General features: G+C 41.4%; 2 protein-coding genes and 1 long non-coding RNA gene across 3 annotated transcripts in view; 1 reads left to right on the forward strand and 2 right to left on the reverse strand.

The window, feature by feature from the left end:
* Positions 1–2161, reverse strand: part of LOC143898951 (dipeptidase 1) — a 78774-nt gene extending 76613 nt beyond the window's left edge. The window contains exon 1 of the mRNA XM_077408792.1: positions 1905–2161. The gene's annotated coding sequence lies outside the window, so the exon portion shown is untranslated. The remainder of the gene's footprint in view (positions 1–1904) is intronic.
* The window catches only part of LOC143898959 (uncharacterized), a 190597-nt gene that overhangs the window by 25483 nt on the left and 140834 nt on the right, over positions 1–24280 (forward strand). The window lies entirely within an intron of this gene.
* Positions 19045–23067, reverse strand: LOC143899064 (uncharacterized). Its single transcript, XM_077409023.1, has 2 exons — positions 23032–23067; positions 19045–20857 (listed from the first exon to the last, which is right to left on the reverse strand). The coding sequence occupies exons 1-2, from the start codon at positions 23041–23043 to the stop codon at positions 19070–19072; spliced, it is 1800 nt and encodes a 599-aa protein (XP_077265149.1). The 5' UTR covers positions 23044–23067; the 3' UTR covers positions 19045–19069.

The raw sequence follows: 24280 nt of genomic DNA on the forward strand, positions 1-24280 counted from the left end.
GAAGGGAGTAGAATTTTCGGTCTCTCTGTAGCAATAATATGATTATCTCCTGCATTAATGTCTTACTTTCGTCAAAATTAATAGAGACCAGATTGGTTAGCATCGCGTCGGATTACGGAAAGGCGATCAAAGTCGGTGCACGATATAATTGATGACGACTATAATCTGTTCGTCACTGTTGTTCCCGTAGGTATTACCATCGCAACATTTCGAGTTATCGTAACATCAAACGTCACGCTGATAATTCCCCGTAATCATTTCCAACCGTGCTTTTTTTTTACACGTAATCTCATTGCGTCCGTCATGCCGGGCGCGTAATCTTCTTAACACGAGTGCGGTTAGTAATTCGACAGCTTATAAGAGACCGGACAAAACCGGGGCGGGGACGACGGCTCACAACAACGAGGCCGTTAACGTCGATTGCGACTAATGAGTTAGCTTGTTCATAATTATCGGCAGACGCGGCCGCCCGCTCACGCCTGATTACCGCCGTGATACACGGTATTTATCTGCATGCCGATGATTAATTAATGCTAACGGTATTAACGATCGTGTCTTTTCAACAGCTGCGGCACACGTTTGTATACTATGTGCCCTTTAATACGACGAATTTCAGTATCTCCTCCGTTCGTTTTGAAGAATTTTGAAATATCTATTCGCTCGGTGAACACATTTTGTAGTTTGAGAGATAATGATCGGTGCGAGAATTTAATTAAAACAAGCGTTGCCTACATCAATCATACATATGCTTGTTAATTAATTTAGTAACGTTTTTTTTAATACGTAAAAAAAATACGGCAGATAACACGGTGAAAAGTTTGGAATAATTCTAGATTTTATTTGTATAACGGATATATTTATCTAGCATCTGCTATTGTTTGTCGAAACTACGTGCCTATTCGAGCTTTTAATGAAAAACTGATGTCACACAGAGAAACTCAACAAAATTTCATTTCTCATATCGAATGCAGGTCATCGCGGTGATTCGATTTTTTTTATTTGCCGTTCGAGTAGATTTTTTTTTACAACCGGGCACGTTCGACGGCGCTAATTGATGCGAGGGAATTTCGTCGACGCCGTGAGTTTAATATTCGAAGACGCGCGCGAACGCGAACGTCCATATTTTAGCGTGACGTGGAAAAGTGACAAGTTAATTTAGCGACCGGTAAGATGTACAGCTATATCGCTGATAGCGGCAAACTTTTTCGCAAAACGAACACGCGAATCGATGGAGATGTATCTGACAGCTGCGTTTCTCGGTAGACATTTCGAGCGTTTCTTTCAAAATCGTATCGAATCACCGTGGAAGTTGCTGGAATTGCTTTCGGCGAAACTTTGCGTCCGTAAAGAGAAGTCCTACTTGTTCTCCGCGCGAGTTACGCAAGCAGATTTTTTTGTCAAACACGAATGGGGGCACCGTGAAACTGCGAATGATATTTCAAGCTGATATGCGAACTTATGGGAAATCGCTCATCGCTGTAATTTATTTGTACAGCAAATGAATTATCTCCCGAAACTAATATCTTTCTTCTGCGGAGAATCGCATCACAATTTTTCTTCGCAACTCACATGCAAATATTTCAATATTTTGTATTAAAATCTTTTTTTTACGCGCAACTGCAACGAAGGGTGTTACTTAAATAAACGCGACGCTTCTCCGCGAGATCTTATCGCGGGCGTTTCTCTCCGTTTCTCTCTCCACTCTTATACAAAAATTCCGGTTGTCGTTCCGCGGGACGGTTTACGTCTCATAAAAGTCCGCGCGCGGATGCAGGGCACATATCTGTTCCGCTCGTAAAAAGTCACAGAAGTGCTTCCCGATATAAGATCCTCCACGCGATTTTCCTCGCGATTGCCCGCGCAAAACTTTTCCCAAGCTTTTCGATATAAGTTTTTGTCCTTACGAGAGCGAGATTACGAGATCCTGTTTACGGGCGTATATACGGATGTGGAAACGGGATGTTAGGACATGCTCCGGCAAAATCCGGCATGCCCTCGAAATTTCGTACGTGATCCTATTTCGCTCTCTTCTGCGACGTGCGGTGGGATAGATCGACGCAATCACGACCGATATACCGATGGGGTGGTTCCGTCGGGTGGGTGCGTCGCGACGCGGACGACGGCGCGGATCGTGCCGTTGCTCGCGGTCCGGAGTTGAAGACCCGACTGATGGAAACGCACGCAGGAACTCCGGCACACTCGAGGGCGCAGGCGCCTCCGCGTCTCTCTGCTATCTTCTTTCGTTACACGGAGGCTGCAATGCCTCGTCGCGCCGCGCCGCGCCGCGCCGCGCTGTACCCGCGACGCGCATCTCCGATGTCGCTGGTACCTTTCAAAGTGTCGCTACTCTCTTCGACACCGCGCGATCTAAGGCTGAGCACGCGCCACTTTCTTTTTCCGCTATCTTTGCTGAACTCTCGTGCGAGAGTGCATACGTGCGCTCCGACAACACATATGTCACAAAGATTGTATACATGGTTTACCGAAGCACAGAGTAGCTTCGCGCGTGCTTAAACTTGCGCTACCCGGTGTTGACGAAGTTTCACTTCAGATATTTACGATACTATTATTTTCTTAGCGACAGGGTAATGCTTATTTATTTATTATTATTGCACTTTAGAGCGTAATAGAGTAGCGGATTTTGCGAAGATTGTGTACACGGTTTGCCAAAACAGATAATGCCGCGTGTGTTTAAAGTAGCTATTCCGTGCGTTTCAATTTTATTTCGGAGATTTATATTATATATCCTTCGGCGGAGAGTAACGCTTTATTTATTCATTGAATTTTTGCGAAGCGAATTAGTGAATTTTCTTGCAGATTACTTGGGATTGGCTGAAATTAAATTTCTTCCCTTCTGAGCAGACGCGTCAAACTTTCATCGTACGCATGCAAGTTTTACAGCATAGAGACTTACTCGTTCGCGTAAAGTAGTGAAAAAAAAAAGAAGCCACTGTGCGGTCGCCCTTTACGTCCGGGTTTCAGCTGGTCTTCTTTCTTTGGCGGAATTACCGGCACTCCCGAAGATGGGTCTGTAACCTCGCAATTTTATATCGACCCGTCGCTGTCAAACGAGAACTTTTACCCGCGATCCCGAGCGGCGGGATGGGGGTCTAATTAAACGCAGGAGAGCGCAGAGTGCACCTGTGCATCCGTAAGTTACAACACGTTTTTATTTTACTTCACTCTAGCGGGAATGTATTTGTCGCTCTATAGTCTATGCGAATTCATTCTAAGTTTTCCCTCGGACAGCGCGTCGGGAATTATTGCTCGGGGAAGTTCTCTGCAAGGAAAGTTGTCAGGTTCTCGCGTCATTGTTATGTATCATGCGGCAACTTTATATCGTATCTTTCTTCGACTTCCAACGCATCGCGATATACTGTCTCGCCAATGGCCATGTTACTTCTCTGGGATACAGGATGCGCGCAGCTTTTATTTCAACGAAATAATGCGCGCACGTCTTTCACGAACGGAAAATATCTTCTTCGACGTTTCGCATTTGTATCTTACTTCGTCTCAGCGTGTTGTCTTTTTGAACGATGTGAAACAAGGACCCGCCAAATTTTTCCAAGTTCAAAGATACGCTGGGTTTCTGTCTCGTAGTTACAAAACACTGCCGTGCATAGTTACAAGATTTCGATACTCCTCTTTGAATTTTTCTTTCGCATGCCTATATGTATTTCGTACTGCGATATCTGCGTTAATGGCAAAATGATTGGCCTTGAGAATAAAATATCCGCGAAAAAGAACAGAACCACATAGGTAGAGAAGTAGGAGAATTCTGCTCATTAATGTTTCCGTGGGGGAACTGCGTGGACTACAATTTCGTAAATTACTTTACACCGCTGCGCGAGCTTTTGTAGCATAGATAATAACGGAGCAAGGGAAATTTTTGCATTGTAGGAGGGAAAGAAAATATGCCGAGAAATAATTTTGCATATTTGTCTCTCTTTTTCCTTGGGGAAGACTGGACAAAATTATTGTTATATTTAGATAGCTTCATGGAGGTGCGACAAAATATGGAAGACTGCTAAATACTTTGACGCGGGCAACGCGTCAAGGCAACAAAATATGATTCAATATTTTATTAACTTTTTGTGGAACAGTAGAAAGAAATCACACATTTTAGACCATTATAGTAGTGCTACATGAATCTCAGAGAGACTGAAGAACTTTTTTAGATTCCAATCGAGATTATGCGGATGACCGGCCGAAAATCCGTAAAACGAACCGACGAGTTTACAGAGGACGGATCTAATTTCGCGTGTATTACGATGATAAACGGATCTACCTGAGCGATAGGAAGATGGAGGCTGGCTCGCCAGGACTTTATTCGGTCTGAGCCATCCCGCCACCTCTATCGAGTTATCCTTTCGTTAGCTTGGCCTAATCTTCCTTTTTGGTCGCCTCTTCGCTACGCTCTCGATCTCCGCTTCCTACCACAATAATAACCCGTTCTCATAACCATGATTTTCGCCACGCTTCTCCAGCTTCTTCTTCTCTCTCTCTCTCTCTTTCTTTTTGATCTGGCTCTATAATTGTCGGCATATTCGTTCGTCTTTCGTTGGCCCAATGCAAATTTCGAAAATCTTTCGGCTCTGGCCATAAATCAGGTTAACGTTATTCAGGGTTGCCCGACGGCTAATCGAAGTCGTGTGTGTTCTATGTGCACGTCACATTGAACAGGCGCCGTCATCACAATCTCACGTTGTCTTCTTTTTCGCCCGAGTCCATCGCGATTGCGGTCGTTGCAATTATGATAACGATAATCAGATGGAATGGTCGCCTACGGCGCGGCGTTTTGACGTTCTCTCGTTGAAATTGTTACTCGTCTCGCCTTTCGATAATTATCTAATATTTCAAAAAAGTGAAAAAACAAAAACACAAAACGGACGTACATTTAAAGAATATGCTTGTTTGCCCCTGAGACATTAGAAAATTATTTATATTCATTTTCTAATAACAATACCTTCCCTATATTGCTATTCATTTTTTATTGTATTAAATAATTGCAATTTTATTGATAAGCATTTTTTGTAAAATTGATAAAATACGCAGAATGAAAACTTATACTTGATTTAACAAACTTAATTTGGAAAACAATAATGGAAATATTAATCGATTCTATATACTGGCCATTATAATCGCCAAGGCAATACGACCACGATTTGGTTCGATTATCGTCAAGACGCTCTTTTAATCAATTTATATTAATTGGTTAAAAGAGCGTCTCGACGATAATCAAGGCCATCGAACCAAATCGTGGTCGTATTGTCTTGGCGATTATAATGGCCAGTAGAGTCGATTAATATTTCTATTGTTGTTTATTTTTTGACCGGCGAAGTAAAAGTGATTTATTCTGTTAATTTGGAAATATTTTCTCGTCAGACTCAATTGTAACGAAAAGCGTACCCTTCTGCCGCTCATCACTTTAATATCGTAACAGACATTTATTGCTAGATTTACAATGCAGGAATTGTTTTATAATTTCTATTCTTTTTTCTTTCTTGTAATCCGATTCAATGTAACGTCAGCCGGCAAACGTGATATTCGGCGCACAAAGTCAAAACCGGTCTCGATCCAGAATAACCGCGGCGACACTCGATTATTGGGAAGAAATAGCGTGAGAAGTATAGATAAAGGACAGGGAAAATATAATACAACCGGCAAAGAAATTCCGCCTGGTACGAGGTATCTCTAGCTGGCTTTCGATCGACGCTGCGTTTCGTGTGAGACTATATACAGAGCGGTGGGCGTTATCGGATCGAATTCAATTTTGGCGTAGAAAATAAAAGCGACGACGAATGTACGAATATTGGGTCATGGTAAGCGAGGAGCTTGCATGCAAAGGGACACGAGTGATAAATTCTGCAACAACAATCGGTATTACGGAATTTGACTTTTTTCATCAAAGAGTCGTTTTGAATTGCTATTTATTTTTTGCCGATGTTGAATTGCTATTTATTCTCTTTGGATAAAGAGCTTACGAGACCGATCATAATTTTATTTGGAAATCCTAATAAAATATAAGAAAGTAATCGAAATATTGAATCTATATAAGAGTAACGGATATTAATTGAGATGCTCGGTGTGGCACCTGTGAATGCGGAAAAATGAACTGGCTTTCTGGCTTCAAAGCTTCTTACATCAAAATCTATGAGTAGAATTATGGTACAAGCTGTCTTCTTTCTTTCGCCGATAAATCTTCTTTGTCTTTAAAAAGTAATTCTTCAAAACGTATCGCATTATTTAAACATCATAAATTTTATTAACTTGGTTAGGCATTTAAAAAAGTTACATAAAGTTTATTTATCTTAAAATCTCTTTTTTGACAAATGTCGCGCTTTGGCTTTTCATGCAGTTATAGCAAGCAATAATTATAATATGTGTATTAATAATTATAGCAAGTAAATAATACTTTCCAACGTACGATTAAGATATAAGGTAGGTACCATTATAAGCTGTCGTCCATTATGCTGGAATAACTGCTAGCGATAGCAGGCGACACTCGATTATTGGGAGAAATAGCGTGAGAAATATGAATAAAGCCGGGCATATATTGCACCACCTGTATGGTATTGTGCAGCGATTCGCATGGTACTACCGGCGTATCTTCGAGTATTCGATTGTAATTAGAATTTATTGCGATAGACCGGGAGGCACCAATACACAAAAGACGCTTTGCATCGATCGCCAGTTGGGGCACGAAATCGTGCAATTTATCGTAAAAAGCGTAAACGCATTAGCGAATTTATTCGACTCGATGGTGAATTTTCTGTCTCTTTGATCACGCTATCGATGGACCGTAACAATTTGCAACGACAGAATCTGTTATTTTTTTATTTTTACATCGATCAACGATATTAAAAATTATTCAATTTTTGCGTGGAACCCCGCGTATTTTCACGCACGATACATATGCACGGAAATGGAAAGGCACCGCTTGCCCCGCCGTTACTAAAATACCCGATGATGAATCGGACTCCGACGCAGATATTTTCACGGCTCGTTCATAATATACGGCTACAACCGGGGCTATCTCTTCAAATTGCGTCCACGCCCAAAGTGGCGATCTCGACGTAATAACGACATCGGCCGGGCGTTACGCGATACCTACCATTAGTCTCATCGACCGATTATCGATTGACCCGCTGTGCGCGGCTAGAAGAGACTGAAGAGAGTATTCGATGAATTCCGGGAGGAAGCGACGGAACGGTTGTAACTGAGAATACAAGGCGCCGACGATTTTTCATGTCTCCCCGCGCGTGAATTATTCATCGGTCGTGATAGGCATAAAAGTCGCGAGACCGGGATGAAAATGTTTCGTGTGTGAATGTAGACCGAACGGTTTCGGAATCGCGTACTTAAAACGGACAGCTTTTGCGATGTCGGAAAGAGGAGAGACTCGGCCCGCCTCGCATCGCGTCGTTGATCTCGTATGTGACGCAATAGTAAGATATTTTTTAATGGATATTCGTGGTAATGTGGCAGCACGATAATTGACGACACAGCGAGGTTGTATCGCAACAAAATATTTCGCGGTATTCCTTCCTATTTTGGCCTTTTAACGAGACAAAAATAAAGATTGATATTCTTTTGGAGCCGCGATAGTGTCGAGTAAGAAAAGTAATTCGTCAAAAGGATTACGTAGATCGATCATGTAGATTTATATTCGCTCTCGAATATTGCAATAAATTAAGAGCCGAAATTAATATAAGATCCCGATTGTCGCTCAGCTGATTTATGAAGAATAAAGATTTCTTGTGGAAAATTTTCTCCTATCAAGTTTTCATAAATTATTGTACCATTTGCTTTCATCCCACGGTGATTTTATTTTCACCGTCTTATCACTGGGGGTCTTGGGATATCCGTTGGAAAAATCGTTTATTCGGGCGCGATTCATCTATCTGTAGGAGCCGCCGCGTGACGGAAAGCAAAAGGGCGCAGCGGCGTTTATTTCCTTGCGTACGATGCAAACCTCCGCAGAGACGAGGCAAGCGGACCATTGCAGGTGGCAGATTGCGTCGCTGCAGAGTCGACGTGTCGCACCTATGAGAAATTACCTAGTGGCATGCGGTGCGGTTCTCAAGCACCTGTCTAACGACGCATTTCCATATACACGCGTGGCCCGGCTCTACACACGAAGCTCCCTTGTGTATAACTACCGTGCCCGTGTACACAAGTCGATGCCTGCCCCGCAACGTGCTCGTGACAGCTCCGTGGAGCCCGAAACAAGATCCTTCTTGAGTCTAACGGCTTAAGTGCTCCTGCCGCGCGCGTATACGCTTGTGAATGCACCTTTACCTGCTCCAGGAAGCAGGGCGGTCGGTGGTATAGATGGGGGATTGAGGGCAAAGGAGAACCGGGACGAGAATGGAACTGTCTGCGATTCGGGAGTCTACTACGATCGATTATCGATAAATGCCTTGTGGAATGCTCCCGATGGTCTGATTGTTAGACGCGGCCTCTTCAGCGCCGATTAACGGCCTGCCGCTGTCGTAACCATCTTCGGCGCGAAGATAGATGCATCTTGGAAATCGTAATAAATGGCACCGCGAGTTCTCTCTCGGTATTTATTGCAAACCGTCGCACAATCAGGTTAATAAAAGCGCAAGCCTCGTTACGTTTATTGCCGCGAATGATTCCTTTATTAATTCAAGTGGCCCTACATTTTCGAGTGATCCACTTAAAGCAATAATTTGCGCTACGTTTAACGTTGAATATGCAGTAGAGATAAGTAATGACTTCTAATCAAAATTTAATTCATGCTTATGTCACATTGTACATTCATCTTTTTGCTAACTCAAATCCAAGAATTCTATCTTGGCAATTTGTCAGACTAAATTGAAAGCCTATAATCCATAGGATTTACGCCAGGTAACATTACATTAATGCAATTTACGGGTGTAACACGCAATCAATTATCGATAAATCGCGGGTCGGTCCCGAACGTTATATAGATTTCCTTTAGCTTTAGTGTTAGCTAGCCGGAGGGTGCCGACATTTCACATGGCAGCCGACTGGATTCTTTCCAGTCATTTAACACGACGGGAAAGAAAAATAGACCGGCGCGACGATTTATAGATTTTCTTTACGCTGCGAGAAATTTCACTTCTGCCGTTTGCGCTGCAACACCAGTCTCCACTTATCGCCGATCAAATTTTCCGTTTGATTATTTGAAAACAATGAAGTTGAGAAGCTGCGTGTAGAAGGAAGGATGATTCGGAGTAAATTTTAGTGTATCTACAGAAGGAAGAAATAAAAACATGTTTGAAAAGTAGACAGGATCTCTTCATGCATCAAGAAATATTTGAAACTTTAATCAACGAAAAAGGATGTAGACAATTAATGAAACATGTCTAACTCGAGGGTGCCTCGAGCAGTGCGTGTTTTCTTCAAAGTTAGTCACTACTTCGAGAGTCACAGACTTACATGCAAATGCGCTTCATGCGAAAAACATCTTACGTTTGCTACAATGATTCGTGCGCTCAACAACAAAAATCTTCTGTTTTTTTTCTGGACGATACGAATTCGTTAATGGCCGAAAGGAAATGCTCGTTCTTTACTTTCGTGAAGTTGCTCTTTACCTTTCCTGTTGTTCCAACTTTGACCCAGATAGTCGACGACGCCGCTAGCGAACAAGTTCTACGGGCAAGCAGAAATTGTTCCTAATTGTTAAATGCTGTTTCCCTCGACCTTTTACATTCTTCTCGTTATCATCTTTAAACTGCACCGCACAGATAAGGCTATTTCCTCCGCTTAAATTTCGAGAAACGGTCTTGAAGGAAAATTCATGGGACAGGATAATATTCGTTGAGGCAGGATAATATTCGTCGGCAGATTAGTGCAGTTGTGTAAAAGGAATGTACGCGCGAAATTTTCGATTTTCCGCCGATGTAAAAATTCTTCTTTCGTGAATGCAATTTTAAGAATCCGTGAAGAAGTAAATTCTAGATAACCCACATTGGATTCTCTTTAATCAAACTGACTCATTGTCAGATACGATATCAGCTTTTGCGTCATAACTGCATAATGATATGGTGCGGTATCACCACGCAAGACGATAGATCCATTTGTCAGATTCGACGTGTCGTGAGTTATGATCGCTTCCTTCTCCTTCTTCGCCTGCAGCGCTCGCAATTCATCCACCTCCCATATTCGCGAGATTCCTTCAGACCCCTGCCGATTCTTCTCACTGCGGCTTTATCTCTCGCATCTCCAGTGCCTGCGAAGGAAACGAAAACGAAGGATAGGAATAGCATTCGCGCCGGACCAAGTGTGCGCCGGCAAATGCATGCTGATAAACCCGTCGGACGAATTTAAATCCCGCGATGGCGTCCGCGGTGGCCTCTTCCTCCGCTTTTGCCAGAGATCCATGCTCCTCGATCCCTGGATCCTTCGCGTTGCAACAATTTCTTCAGCCGCCGCGCTGCGGCTTAAATGTATCACGCCGGACGATTTATTAACCCATTTCACGGGCAGACATTGCGAACTTCGAGGATTTCGCGCGTCGAGATAGATACCGATAACTTTTCACGATGGAACGAGCCCCCGCCGCCCTCGTGCTCTGGCGGAGCTTTCGTGATTGCGATGCCGGCCATTTTCCCAGCGAGAATATTTGCGATCTGATGGATAGCCCGCGGTATCTCGACACCAGAGAACTCGGGCATAAATAATATTTTCGTTGCGTATCTCGCGAACCATTTTATTGAAATTGCAGACAAATTTCTGAAAATTTGACGGTGAATTTTTGCAGAAAGTTTCTGATGGTTGTGTTGAGCGTAGATTTTTAGCTTGTAACTAATTACTCACTTTTTGTGAATTAAAAACTCGCAGTTTTTATTTCGAAATTTACTTAACATCGTAAGACTGACAGAAATATTAATGCCCATTGCTTTTGTTGATTACCGTTCCTCATTAGCAGAGCTTGCGTCAATGAATAAAATACTTCGCTCGTTAAAATAAAAGCGTATTAAAAAAGCACCCGGCTGAAAGTACTCCCGAATAAGCAGCCCAACATAATTAATGTTACTGAAACATAAACTCCATCCTCATTAACAATTATTATTGAAACTTGTGAATACGTGCTCAAAGTTCTGTTCGCGTTAAATTTAATATTTCTTTTCTATTTTCTCAAGACACAGCTTTGCTATTAATAATGTAAAAAATTTTCAAGTTAACAGATATTGGAAAAACGCGTTTTGAGCTTGGAAATATGATCAGTGCGGAAAATCTGACGACATGTAGAAAATTGTTAGTAATTCATAAAAGTGCCCGCGGAATTTGGCCGGCGGCCAGAGTCGTGTTGGTATTCGTTGATGGCGACGAAATCGGCGTACTTACTTGTTTCAGCCGTAACGATTTATTTTCTATAGGGTAGAATTTAAAAAGTGAGTAGATTACTTGTAAGACATACTCGCCTTTGTCGTACAACTTATGCACTTTGCACCTATCACGACGTGTAGGCCAATTTTATCTCGTGCATTGATCGCAAGTTTATGATTGCATGTTACAAGTCCATGATTCAAATTATCATTGCAAATCTGACAATTATTACCTTATATGATTGCAAATTACGAAAAGTCAGTTTTAATTGAATCTTGAATAGATCGGGACACAGGGACCCGGACCGGACGAAAATATCGGTTCGGTTCAGGTTTCGGTTAAAATACTTAATAAAGGTTTCGGTTTCGATTTCGATTTTTTAGCTAACAAAAGTATCGGTATTGGGCACATTACAGTTTTTTTTTCCGGTTTCGGTTCTTGAAATTTTTATTAAATTAAATTGTTTAGGGTTCCGGTCCGACAAAAATACCGGTTACGGTATTTTCGGTTTCGGTTCCGGTTCCAGTCCGGGTCCCTACTTTAAATTAACGTCAGGCATTGCAGTTGCCATTGTCTTTCCACGTGATATCTCTTCATTCCCCGGTGAAAGACGTTTGCCAAGGAATAATTTTGTGTTGAAAGGGATAAATTTAGCAGTAGGCGGCTCGCGAGCTGGCAAGCCATCTGCAAATGCACGTGTACTCTGGTCGGCTAAACAGATACAATGAGACTTCCTGTGTGCATAGAGAGACCGAGTCCTTTTGTCCATTGGATCGCCCATGTAGGATAGTGTGACCAAATGCCGGTAAAGCCTTTTGTTTCATGTGGGCTACCAACCACGCACGCAGCCTCGAGACACTCGCGCTATACCGTTCGAGGAGTGCGCGGGAATATCCATAAAATGTACTTGGGCAAAGCGCGCATATAATTCCACGTGTGTAATTTCAGGTGCCGCGTATAATTAATCTTTTAATTAAAATTGTGTTCTCTTTGTCCGGCGATTCACTTCTATCGTACTAAACGGCGGAGCGTCTCGAGGCGACGATGCGATCATTCCCCGGCTTGAAACACTTTTCGAGACGGCCATTAACGCAAATTTTCCGTTCGCATTTCCCGAGCTTCCATTTTCTCTTCCGCGTTTTTCTTCCTCTTTTAACTTTTACTTGCTTTCAATCGATTATTTTACGCAGTATACATTTAACCGCTATCTGATGCACACCGGTAATAAAATTGTCCGATCTGTCATGGAGTTAAGCCGCGCACTCAGTCGCTGTCGAACGTCGAACAGACTGGCGCACGATATTTAAATCAAGTCAAGGAGGAATAGTGCGTATACTATATTAATGGAATCATAATTGGGTCTTAGAATCCCGGGAGAGTAATACGCGATTTACGATGGCGCGTATTACGCTATTCAGCGAAAACGTAGTACAGTAATGATTATGAAGGTATTTTTGTACTATTAAAGTACGTTTCCCCATTAACTCCTCATTCATATTCAACGAATGGAGAACGCGCCTAAGAGGCGAGATATATCCGGCATTAATTTCGGCTTATGTATAATACCAAAATTTCTGCATTTGCGAAAATATGAAGTCGCAAACGTTTTCACTCGGCGATTAAAATAGAAATAATAGCAAATTTCTCAGAGGGCTTTACGCGGCAAACTTTATATGTAAATATAAATTGTGCTCCGCGTTCCCTTACAGTTTTGAATTAATTTAGTTACATATCCAATTTCAGTGAAACGATGTCGATTTTATCTCGCAATTATCGTTATCGTTTTTCCGCGATGATGACTGGTTACCGATGGCGTATCTCGCGTACATAAATACGCGAATCACGAGTTCCGTATTGACAGTTCGACATTTAGATACAGGCTGCACGTATCCTCACTTTGCGCAATTGTAGAGCACTTTAAATCAAGGACCCGGACCCGATGAAGATACACAGTAAAAAATTTAATGTCAATGAAAGTCCACTCTAAATTTTGTGTTAAAATAACTCATTCATCGTGTTACTTGTTGACATTTAGAAATGTTATATCGACATTTTTTACAATGTATGTTTACAATAATGTAAAAATAACTTGTAAGAAATGTTGATATAACATTTCTAAATGTCAACAAGTAACACGATGAATGAGTTATTTTAACACAAAATTTAGAGTGGACTTTCATTGACATTTGGTACACAAAATTTTTTACTGTGTATTGGTTCGGTCCATTAAAATACTTGGTTTTGATTTCGGTTTTTTAGCTAACAAAAATATCGGTATTGCGCAAATTACAATTTTTTTTCGGTTCCGGTTTATTAAAATTTGCTTGAAATTTTTATTAAATTAAATTTTTTACATATGCATATTGCGTATGGTGGATATGTACTTATAAGTTGTAAATCTTAATTTTTGATACATATGTTTTTATTTTACATTACATACACATGTTTTTATTTTTTATTTTAATTTATACGGATTGTATAAAATATGTTTAATAATTAATAATATATTTCAATAAATGAGGTTATTTCGACGTATATGTCATTTCTTCATTATTTTCAATGTTTTCATATTCTGGTCTTAATTTTTTTGAAGATATAATGACTTTTAACGGTACCGGTTTTATTATAATAGACTTTATAAAATTTCCATACGGTTTACGGTTCTGGTCCGACAAAAACACGGGTTACGATATGCGATCTTCGGTTTCGGTTCCGGTCCGGTCCGGGTCCCTGCTTAGAATATTGTACTATGAATTTTTATGCGTTGTTCATATTTATTTATGTAACAACAAGTTTCTGTATACTTTACATACTTTGCATACGTTCGGGCATTACTATACTTACATTTTTATTAATACATATGATTCACACGATCTGATGTTTTCCGATATTTAATTGCATATGCATTAAACAATAATGCAATTCTCTCGTTCTTTTTCCGGAGAACGCGCATTTCTCATTTGCACGTTACGAGTGCAGATACTCAAATAACTTTTCTCGGTAATTTATGCATTCGGTAACGGCTAGAAATGAACTTTAATCTAGTTTTCATCTGAGACTATTTCAAACATACCTACGTTATTTTAAATCTCATTAATATCAAATCTCATTAAATATCTGCGAAATCGTTAATTTAATCGGACGCGAAATACGCGATCGCGTCAATAAAAATCTTTCTCATCTTGCTTCGCGTTGTGGAGATTATCGATAAAGCAACAGTTATCTAATTGCAAGAGACGTGTATTGACGTATCTAGCGTAAGATGTTAAATTGACAGACTCTCCCGTCGTGCCCAGATGCGAAATATTCTTTGCATTTCCGGAATTTACTTTAATCGCAAGTCAGCAGAAAACGGCATAGTTTGACGTAAAGGAATTTCCGGTGCACGCTGCGTGCATCGACAACAGGGAGGCGCGCGTTGTCCGTGCGATTGTATGCGTGCATTGTTACTGCTCCAACAAATCTGCCTCGAATCAGCGATGGATCTGCCGTACGTTTGTAACTAACCGCACCGTACCCTCTCAAATGCACTTTGCATGCGGCGCGATAGGTGCCTAACTTCCAGCAGAATTAGATAACCAAACGAGCATTCGCGTACCGCACCGGGGCCCTCCTTCCGCGCGCTCTTCTCCCCGCACGAGTAATAGTTCGATCGTTTTCGGAATATGCGAGTGTTAGCTACGCGCGAGTGTCCGACTTGATTTAAATATCGTGCGCCAGTCTGTTCGACAGCGGCTGAGTGCGTGGCTTGGCTCCATGGCAGATCGGACAATTTTATTACCGGTGTGCAGATACAAGCTGCACGTATCCTCACTTTGCGCATTCGTAGCGCACTTTAAATTAACGTCAGGCAGTTGCCATTGTCTTTCCCCGTGATATCTCTTCATCCCCGGGTGAAGGACGTTTGATGTTTCAGAATAATGACAATCGAAATTTTATGATCATTTTCAGCTCATCAAAGTAACCTGCTCTTATATTTTAATATTGTATTCCCATAAGGTATGAATCTGGGACGTGTGAAGACAGCGCCCCAACATTAAAGTTTCGTAGTTCTGATCTGAGACGTTATATATATTGCCAGTCAGGTCGATTTAAATTACTTTAATTGTTATTCTATATACTGGCGAAAGAAATTTATTATTCTGTTTTTTATACTTCATTTTGAAGAGATTAAGAGTTCCCTATAGTTTATAGAAAGAGTTCCGCTGATTAACAGTCGAATCAAATAAATTACAAATCTCGATAATTTAAGGTAACAGCAGCAAATTAAATTAAAGAAATTTATTAAACGATTATGTACTGTGATATCTTTTTATGCACTGTGATAAGAAAGACGAACGAAATAATAGAAAGTCGGAAATCTCGGTGGAACTTTGCGATCTGCACAGCTTGCGTAGTGGAAGTAATTTTCAGTTTGCGTGCAGGTGTAAATCGAGCACGATCTCGGTACTGCAAACTAACCACGCCGGAGTTTCGTATAATTTTATTACTTACTTACGCGTTGTATCGCTAAACCGTAGTTGCATTATATTAACAGGTTTATCGAGGGAGAAGGAGGGGAGTGGAGTTAGTTTGCTTAGCATTAGAAAATTAACGTTTACAATAATCAACTTACGGATATCACCCTTAAACAGGTTGATCGGTGCGCTCTGCGCAATTTTTGAAGAAAGCTTTTAGTTTCGATTATCGCGCCGAGAATAAACAATAGCACTTACTCGTCTATTATCTAGGAGCATACTTTATACAGACGCGTTTGCACTTTTCCTTGATTGGATGGTCATTGTCGTTAATTTCCTTATCTCGCAGCCAGCGCGACTGCGGAACAATTGCATCGGCAACGATGTGACCAACGTTCCGACTCGCGAAAACACGTAGTCTTTCGCTTTCCTATCGCATTGTTGCATTCAGTTCCTTCGTTGTTTTCCTTGCGCGACGACGGGATAATTCGCTAATGGAGGGACAACTCGCAATTACTCCGGCGTTGTCCTTATCGCCTTTTGCAGCGACACTTTCTTGGAATACCTATTGTTACCCCCGTTCTGGCGACATATTTTGCGCGCTATTCGAAAACAACTTTATATCGGGTACCATCGCCGCTTAATTGTATTAATTAATTAACTACCGAGAACTACCAGTGAGACCGATTTACAGACACATTACGGTAACAAGTTTGCGGTTGTGGAAAGACGGAAGTTGCTCTAGGTCAAAGTTGAACACGATGGGGACGTCGAGGCAAGCCATTCAATCCGCAAACAGGATTTATCTTCGCCCGCTCACTCGTCTCGCGTATCCTCATTTTGTCTCTCGCACCTCTCTTTGTCTTTCCCTGGTGATTCCCACGTTCAACAAAGAGACAATTTCCTGATGGACGAGCATTCCGAAATGTTTCATTGACCGCTCGCTTGAAACTTCAAAGTAATTCCTAAGCAATTTACTGCGCTGTTTAAAATGTAAAATTTTAATTCAAAACTTTCGCGAAGGATCTGTTCCAAAGTAAAAAAAAAATGTCGAATTGTATAACTTTTGATTTGCAGTCATGAAGCTAGAATCAAAGGTGTAACATTTCGATTTGAAGGTACGCAGAGCGACGGAGGAAGATGGGACTGATAATTCGATTTGCAAATACAATTTATTTCCTTTTGTTCTCTTACCGTGTCGGTCTTGTCCTTTCTACTTCTCTTAGCCTCCTTGAACCTTTTTGCTTTTTGATTCACTTATCACGCTAAAAAACGATTTACTGATGGACCGATCTGCGGGACGACTTTCACTTTGTTGCTTTTTTCAAAAGTGATGTATGTCCGCAATATCGCTCATTCTTTCATATGTTCTTGTTACAGAAAACATTTTTTTGCTAACGATAATTTATAAAAATATTTTCTTATTAATTTTTTATGTCCGTGTTATACCAACCGAGACTTGATTAAATATTTCTCGAATTAATCAGATCTTTTTTTCTGGAATTTATCGCGCTATCGGAGACGGACATATCTGTCCTTTTAATCTTAAAGCATGGCAACACCTTTATAGCGAAACGCGCCGTGAACGATATAGAGGCGTCAATTCAATCCACAAACGGGATTTATCGTCCCATCTCCTTTCTGTCTTTCATCCCCGCCCATAGATCTCTCGTCTGCCTCGATTTTCTTATCGCGCGGAAAGATTCTCCGACGGAGAGATGTTCCCCGAACATTTCTAAAGTATTTTTTTTCTTTCGGATTTGCCGGAAATGACGCTTATCCAGAGTTACCATTGTTCGATCTGTATCGTTCCGCGATTTTACTGCAAACCCTCGAAAAGTTCCGATCAATATAGTAAATTGAAAGTCGAGTTTATAACGTCCAACGTTGACAAGTTGTCGCCGAATGACGTCTTGGAACGCCTTACAACGTCGTGGAAGATCCTCGAGGGCATTAACGGATTACGCATGCTCATGCCTAAAGCCCAATCGATTCTCCCTGAATAATCGATCCATTATCCAGCACGCGAGATAGATGCATCGCTTCCGGTGTATCGAAGGATCTTTCCCAATGTACACACACGTCCTAACCCTCGCTTCTAAGAAATTGCTTTCATGAATTGCAGCTTGCCGGGAGAAATTAGTACCGTCTGTAAATTATTCTTAAGCCGAAGAATTACGACCACGACCCTCGGTACCTAAGGAATTACATTGGAAGTTAACTTTTGGATCGTGTTTTAAATTAGATTTATATATTTGCGTGAAGTTTTCTGCTGAGGTACGGTCGAACTTTCTCAATATTAACGCGCTGATACCGTCATCTCGGCGCAATTAACATGTCCGTACTTTAATCTATCCTTTTTCCCATTATTTGTTTATATCCTCACGGATAAAATTTCTTGCAGCAGCATAAAAATACGTTCTTTGCCATAAACCTTAAATATTGTCTCTCTTCCGTGGAAAAACGAGCCGTCGTTTACCTCGGCTTTATACCAAGAGGCCAGGGCGGTGGAAAAATGAAAGGATCGTAAAGTGGTGAAAACTTTATATTTCAAAGGTGTCAACAACGCTCGAGTAATGTCTGACTAACGAGAAACAACGCTTAATGGGATACCTGCGAGCCTGCGCCACGATCGAGCCGTAATCGTTTTCTCGAACGACGCCATCGCCGAGAAAATACAAAGCGAGTAACGTAGAATAGTATTCAGTTGGATGGTTTTCTACGACAGGGTTAAAGAATACAGAGTTTTAATGTAAAACGTGACTTTCGTCGATTATGTGCAATATTTAGTTTAAAAGCAGTACAAATTACATTTCTTAAAATATCGAATTTAGGTAAAATGCTAACACAAAATTAATGCGACGTACGTTTAGCTTGAAAATAAATGAGTACCGTATTTCGTCGTATAATAAATTAAAAAAGCCAACGTGGAGCACTTATAAAGTTATAAATTTAATGTATCGTTAATATGATTAAATATGACCTATTTTTAAGTATTTCTTTATCTCTCTCTCTCTCTCTCTCTCTCTCTCTCAAGTTAAATTTGTTTTAATTAATAAACTTTTATAGTTATTTTTAAATTAATGAATACATGGAAAATGAATAAAAACTCGTTAAAAAGTGATCTAAAAGGAAGTCAAACATTATGTAATTTATTTCAATATGCTTTCATGAATTGCTCCACTAGATATTTTTTTCTTAATTTTTGTTGACGTATACTGTTTATGAGTAACTTATTTTACACGTTTTGTGCTTCTATGTGTATTCGCGTTATAATTTATACATTAAATTCACACAGTCTTTGTGAGTCTCCTCACATCCGGTGATTTCGTGATCTTTAGAACGTCTTTTATGGGCGGTGTCACTGAAATCGCTGCGCTTTCTTCCGAGAGTATGTATTCTTCATGAAGGGGCGGGGGTTCGAAGTGGTGGCCGAAGCTTTTGAAATGCCCGTGACCGTGGCTTTCAAACATATGGTGATGATGGTCCTCGTGGTCTTTATGACGATGGTCATGTCCATGCTTATGGTGGTGGTCTTCGTGATGCTTATGACCTTCGTGATGCTTGTGATGATGTTTATGGTCGTGTCCCTCGTGATGATCATGATCCTCATGGTGATGATGATGCCCATGATGATCATGATGATGGTTATGGTCGTGGCCGTGCTTATGATCTTCTTTATGGTGGTGACCATGCTTATGGGACTCATGATGATGATGCTTATGGTCTTCATGGTGACCATGATGATGATCTTCGTGATGGCCATGGTGATGGTCCTCTTTGTGACCGTGTTTATGTTCATGGCCGTGTTTGTGGTGATGATCTTCGTAATGATGATGCTCTTCATGATGGTCATGCTTTTGATCGTGATGATGCTTGTGATGATGGTCTTCGTGATGATGATGCTTATGATTTTCATGATGGCCATGTTTATGGTCATGTCCGTGTTTGTGGTGATGGTCTTCATGGTGGCCGTGATGATGCTCTTCGTGATGGTCGTGCTTGTGCTCGTGTCCGTGATGATGCTTATGTTCCTCTTTATGCCCATGTTTGTGGTGCTCTTTATGCTCGTGTCCATGGTGGTGATGATGTTTCTCAGTTTCCTTATGACTATGATGATGATGATGCTCGTTAACGTGATGATGATCATGGTGATGATGATGCTCATTATGATGATGATGCTTGTGATGATGGTGATGCTCAGAATGGTGCTTATGTTCCTCATGGTGTTCATGCTTTGAATGGTGTTGATGCCCATGATGGTGCTTATGCTCTTCATGATGTTTATGCTCGTGACCATGCTTGTGGCCGTGTTTGTGGTGATGTTCATGTTTGTGTTCGTGACCATGATGATGCTTATGTTCTTCATGGTGCTTTTGTCCATGATCATGATGGTGCCCATGGTGATGATGCTCATCATGATGGTGTTTATGATCTTCGTGATGTTTATGTTCCTCATGATGATCATGGTGGTGCTTATGCTCGTGACCATGGTGATGCTTATGTCCATGATGATGGCCGTGCTTGGCATGATGGTCATGATGTGAATGGTGGTCATGATGATGACCGTGATGATGTCCGTGATGATGTCCATGGTGGAAGGAATGGGATTTATGGTGAAACGCCCTGTCGAAATCGTGAATTCTGCGTTGCGATTCAATGACCGGTGGAGTCACGAAGGTGACGTGACCAATTGGTGGCGATGTCTCGGTTATCCGCGTTATGATCTGCTTGGGTTGCGGAGTGATTCGTGGAACGATGCTGGCACCGAGACCCGCGCCAAAAGTCGTTTTGAGAAGCGGGAGCGGAGTTTGGCCATTTAACGGTAACAATGGCTGCGGGAAGGTTAGCCCGAGATCGGCTAGCTGTCGTTTCTTCTGATTTCTTTTGGCTGGCGCAATAATTCCTGGTAGCTTCTCGAGCACGAACGGCCGCGGCGGCTGCAATTGTCTCGGCAGCTTGATGGAGCCGACCAGTTCTTGCTTGGCCGGCGACACCTGCGGTCGAATCTCATCTCGTGTTTTAGGTTCCTGGCCGGTCGCTGCTGCCAGCAACAGAACGACGACCGGAAACCACGCCTAGGATGACAGACGATCTCGGTAAATGGAACCTGTTCGTGGAACGGCGACGTCTTTTGGATTGCTAATCTAGTAGCAACTTGTCATTAGCGCTGAATTTTTATTATTTGTAATAATTATAGTACGTGAGAGTATATGACATTTTGGATATAATTATTTACTTTTATAATTCTATTATAATTTGCACTTATACCTGAATTATGAAGATTCAGATTGTAAGCCTATTGCCCATTACCTAATTGCATTCTAAATAGAGAGACAGTTCTTCTAAAGAAACGACCCGAATAATGGGCGTTTAACTTCCAATAGATATAAAGCGTGTCGTATCAGACAGAGTCAGTTTTGTCGCACACACGCGTACGCGTGCACGCTCGAGCGGAATAGCCGGAGATAATATCCAGTAAATCGTCGGGGAGTCGTTTTATCGCGCTTTGGTCTTCTTGCCGCGGATTCCCCGCAGGAAGAAAGGGAGAGAGATCGCTCGACTAACGAGAACCGAAATCACATCTCGAGCCGTTAAAAAAATCAGCGTGGTCAGCTGACGGTATGTTTGCCGCAAGAAATCAATTAATCACGCTCGAATATAATCGCGCCGGTGATTTATTCGAATTTCCAGTAGGATTGACGCGCGTAGGAATTGGGAATCAGCCGAAGAGACGATATCAAATTACATTCTCAGAAATCCGCTTTTGCGATTCACCCGCGGGATTGAACTTATAGTCGGTCGAAATTGACGAAAATAGATTGAATCTATGATGCGATTTCGCGCTTTATCTTCTCCGGATTTATTTAATTGAGCGGTTTTCCAAACCGGGGTTTCTTACTTATATAAACCGTTTTGTTCTTAGCTATTATGACTGATCTGTAGAAATGAAAATTAGGTTACCGTGCGAATGTATATTTTCTTAATCTGTTTTGCGCTCGGAAATTGTACTATGTTACTTTAACACGGGATGAATTTTATTTACAGCGAATTCTATTTCTAGATTTTATACTATAAAATTAAATACGTGATGCAAAATTTCAAAAATAAGAGATTATTAAAATATAGGTATAAATCTGCGACCAACAAACGCAATTATAGATTCAACCGACTCAAATGCAATTATAAATTCAGAAATACCCAGTGAATCCTATTCTCTCAAGTCTAATGTAAACTTTAGAACGGATAATATCGCCAAATGTATGTCAATTGCAAACGAGACCGACGCTGAAAGATATGAAGAAGCTTTCAGAACGATTACTCAATGCTTTCGATGGAGAAATAATTAAACGCTATATCCAATTGGAATAGAAAGAGTCCTGTCGAGGGAACTTCGGAATCTCGGTTTCCCTTTCTTCCGCAATATCTCATTCCATGGCGTCGCGACACCGTCGCCTCCGCCGCCGCTAATTTCCTCGTTCCGTAGTAGCAGCAAGCTGGCGGTGGCGTCCGTGCGAAGCGTTGATATATTCTTCTTGAAATGCAAATGTTCCGGCGCTTAATAACTCGGGATTTAATCAGCGACAAAGCAATTTATATAAAAGATTCCGGATGCTGACGACGACGACGACGACGCCCGACGTCGACTGAACGCGGGCGACGCCGTCCGCGACGAGGATCAGAAAACGGCGAGACGTGTTTTGCACGTGGGGGGCGGTCTACCCCGTCTTTCTTTATTACAAATTTCCGGCCACGTTTTTAGCCGAATTAACACGATACAGAGGGACGCGTTCGAGCTTCTGAAACGCGAAATTTTTCAGGCACACGTCAATTAACCGCAAATGTTTCATTGCTCGCAATCGATGACGGACGTCCTAATGACTTTTATCTGTGACATTTGTACGTCCCAACTGTCCGCAAACTCGCGCCGGATACATTCGGACTGAAATCCAAACGGATGTCAACGATAAATTTTAAGCTTTGTATCACGTAGTCGGCCACTATCCATCGTGATATTAAAAGCTGAGTAATGCGCGTATTAATCAAAGTGATGAAAGGGGCGAGCGTGCGAGGGAGGCAGATCTTTATCTTTAAAGGTGAATTACTCGTCGATGAGTCTGTATTCGACGCTGTGTATTATGTACGCAGTACTTTAGAAACGATTACAAACTTTGCGCACTTCATTCACTTGGCCCCGCAGCTACTTCACCGACTAAAGAGAAACGTTCCGAGGGAACTGCGAGAAACTTACCCACGTAACCATGTCGGCGTTATCTCGGCGGGTGCAGCCAGCGAACAACTGGATGCCAAAACTGAGTGACTACGTACTTTTATAGAGAGCACCTAACTCACGATACTTTCTTCCGTGCTAAGCACCAATGTCGTTTACGACGGAGCCTAATGTTTTAATTGTCGTCATAATGCCCGCCAGACCGCGACCGGTTTCGATCGCTATTGCAATCGTTGAAATTCACTGATGCCTAATGATTGTTCCTAATCGAACCTATTTCCGCCGCGCTAGAAGAGCTCGAGGAAGTGCCGATCACCTTCCATTCGGTAATACCGACGATGTAGGAATATCGATTGACACATTGCAGCAAATTTCTAGAAAAATAGATCATGCATCAACATGATATATTTCGTCCGAATTAATTTCATACCGGAATACCGTTATTTTTTCTGTATGCAAAAGTATCCACATAATTTCTATGAATTTTTATGCACTGTTTTTGTGCAACGGTAATAAAGCGTACAGTGGATATATGTCCGAATGAGGATGCGTGTATGAATAAATATGATTTTTATGCATTTAAATTTTTGGCGATATTTATATCGCATGCACAAAAATTTATCCGCGAAATAACAGAGCACATTACAGTTGCGCCAATTATCCCGGTTTAAGAGGAAGTAGTAGCTCTTAATTACCGGAAATAAACGGACGGACGCGAAACGCGATCAGCGGCGTTTTAAGGATCTATTATTGCCGCCAGCGATTGTCGTAATTTTACTCGTTTCTGTAATACTAATCGAATTTTCCGCTTTCACGTCACTTTCATATCCGCTCGCGTCCCTTGAGGGCAATGACAGCACTCGCGCTGCATAGAGTGTTCAATACGCATATTAAACGTAACGCGATCAACTAGAAATGAAACAAGCGATGCGTACGACTGAGCTAAATTAGTAACGTTTACTCAATAAGGCGAATTCTGTAGTGTCTTCCTACGTCACTCTCATTGACACGAACGCTCGGGGACGACCATTAATATTAATGCATCCGATAACGTACTTACGACGTGATGGATTAAGCAAACTTCATCTCAAGTTATTACGGAGTAAAATTAATTAAAAGCACGTGCCAGCGGCGAAATATATTTTAAATATATTAATTCGTTATTTTTGATCCCTCGAACAAAATGATATCACACGAAGAAGTGTTTATTGATATAATATTTATTGCAGTAGTATAACACATATTTAATATTCGATTACAGTAGGTATTT

Source organism: Temnothorax americanus, unplaced genomic scaffold, assembly GCF_048541705.1.
Source record: "Temnothorax americanus isolate GAGA-0224 unplaced genomic scaffold, ASM4854170v1 Scaffold25, whole genome shotgun sequence".
Lineage (NCBI taxonomy): Eukaryota > Metazoa > Arthropoda > Insecta > Hymenoptera > Formicidae > Temnothorax > Temnothorax americanus.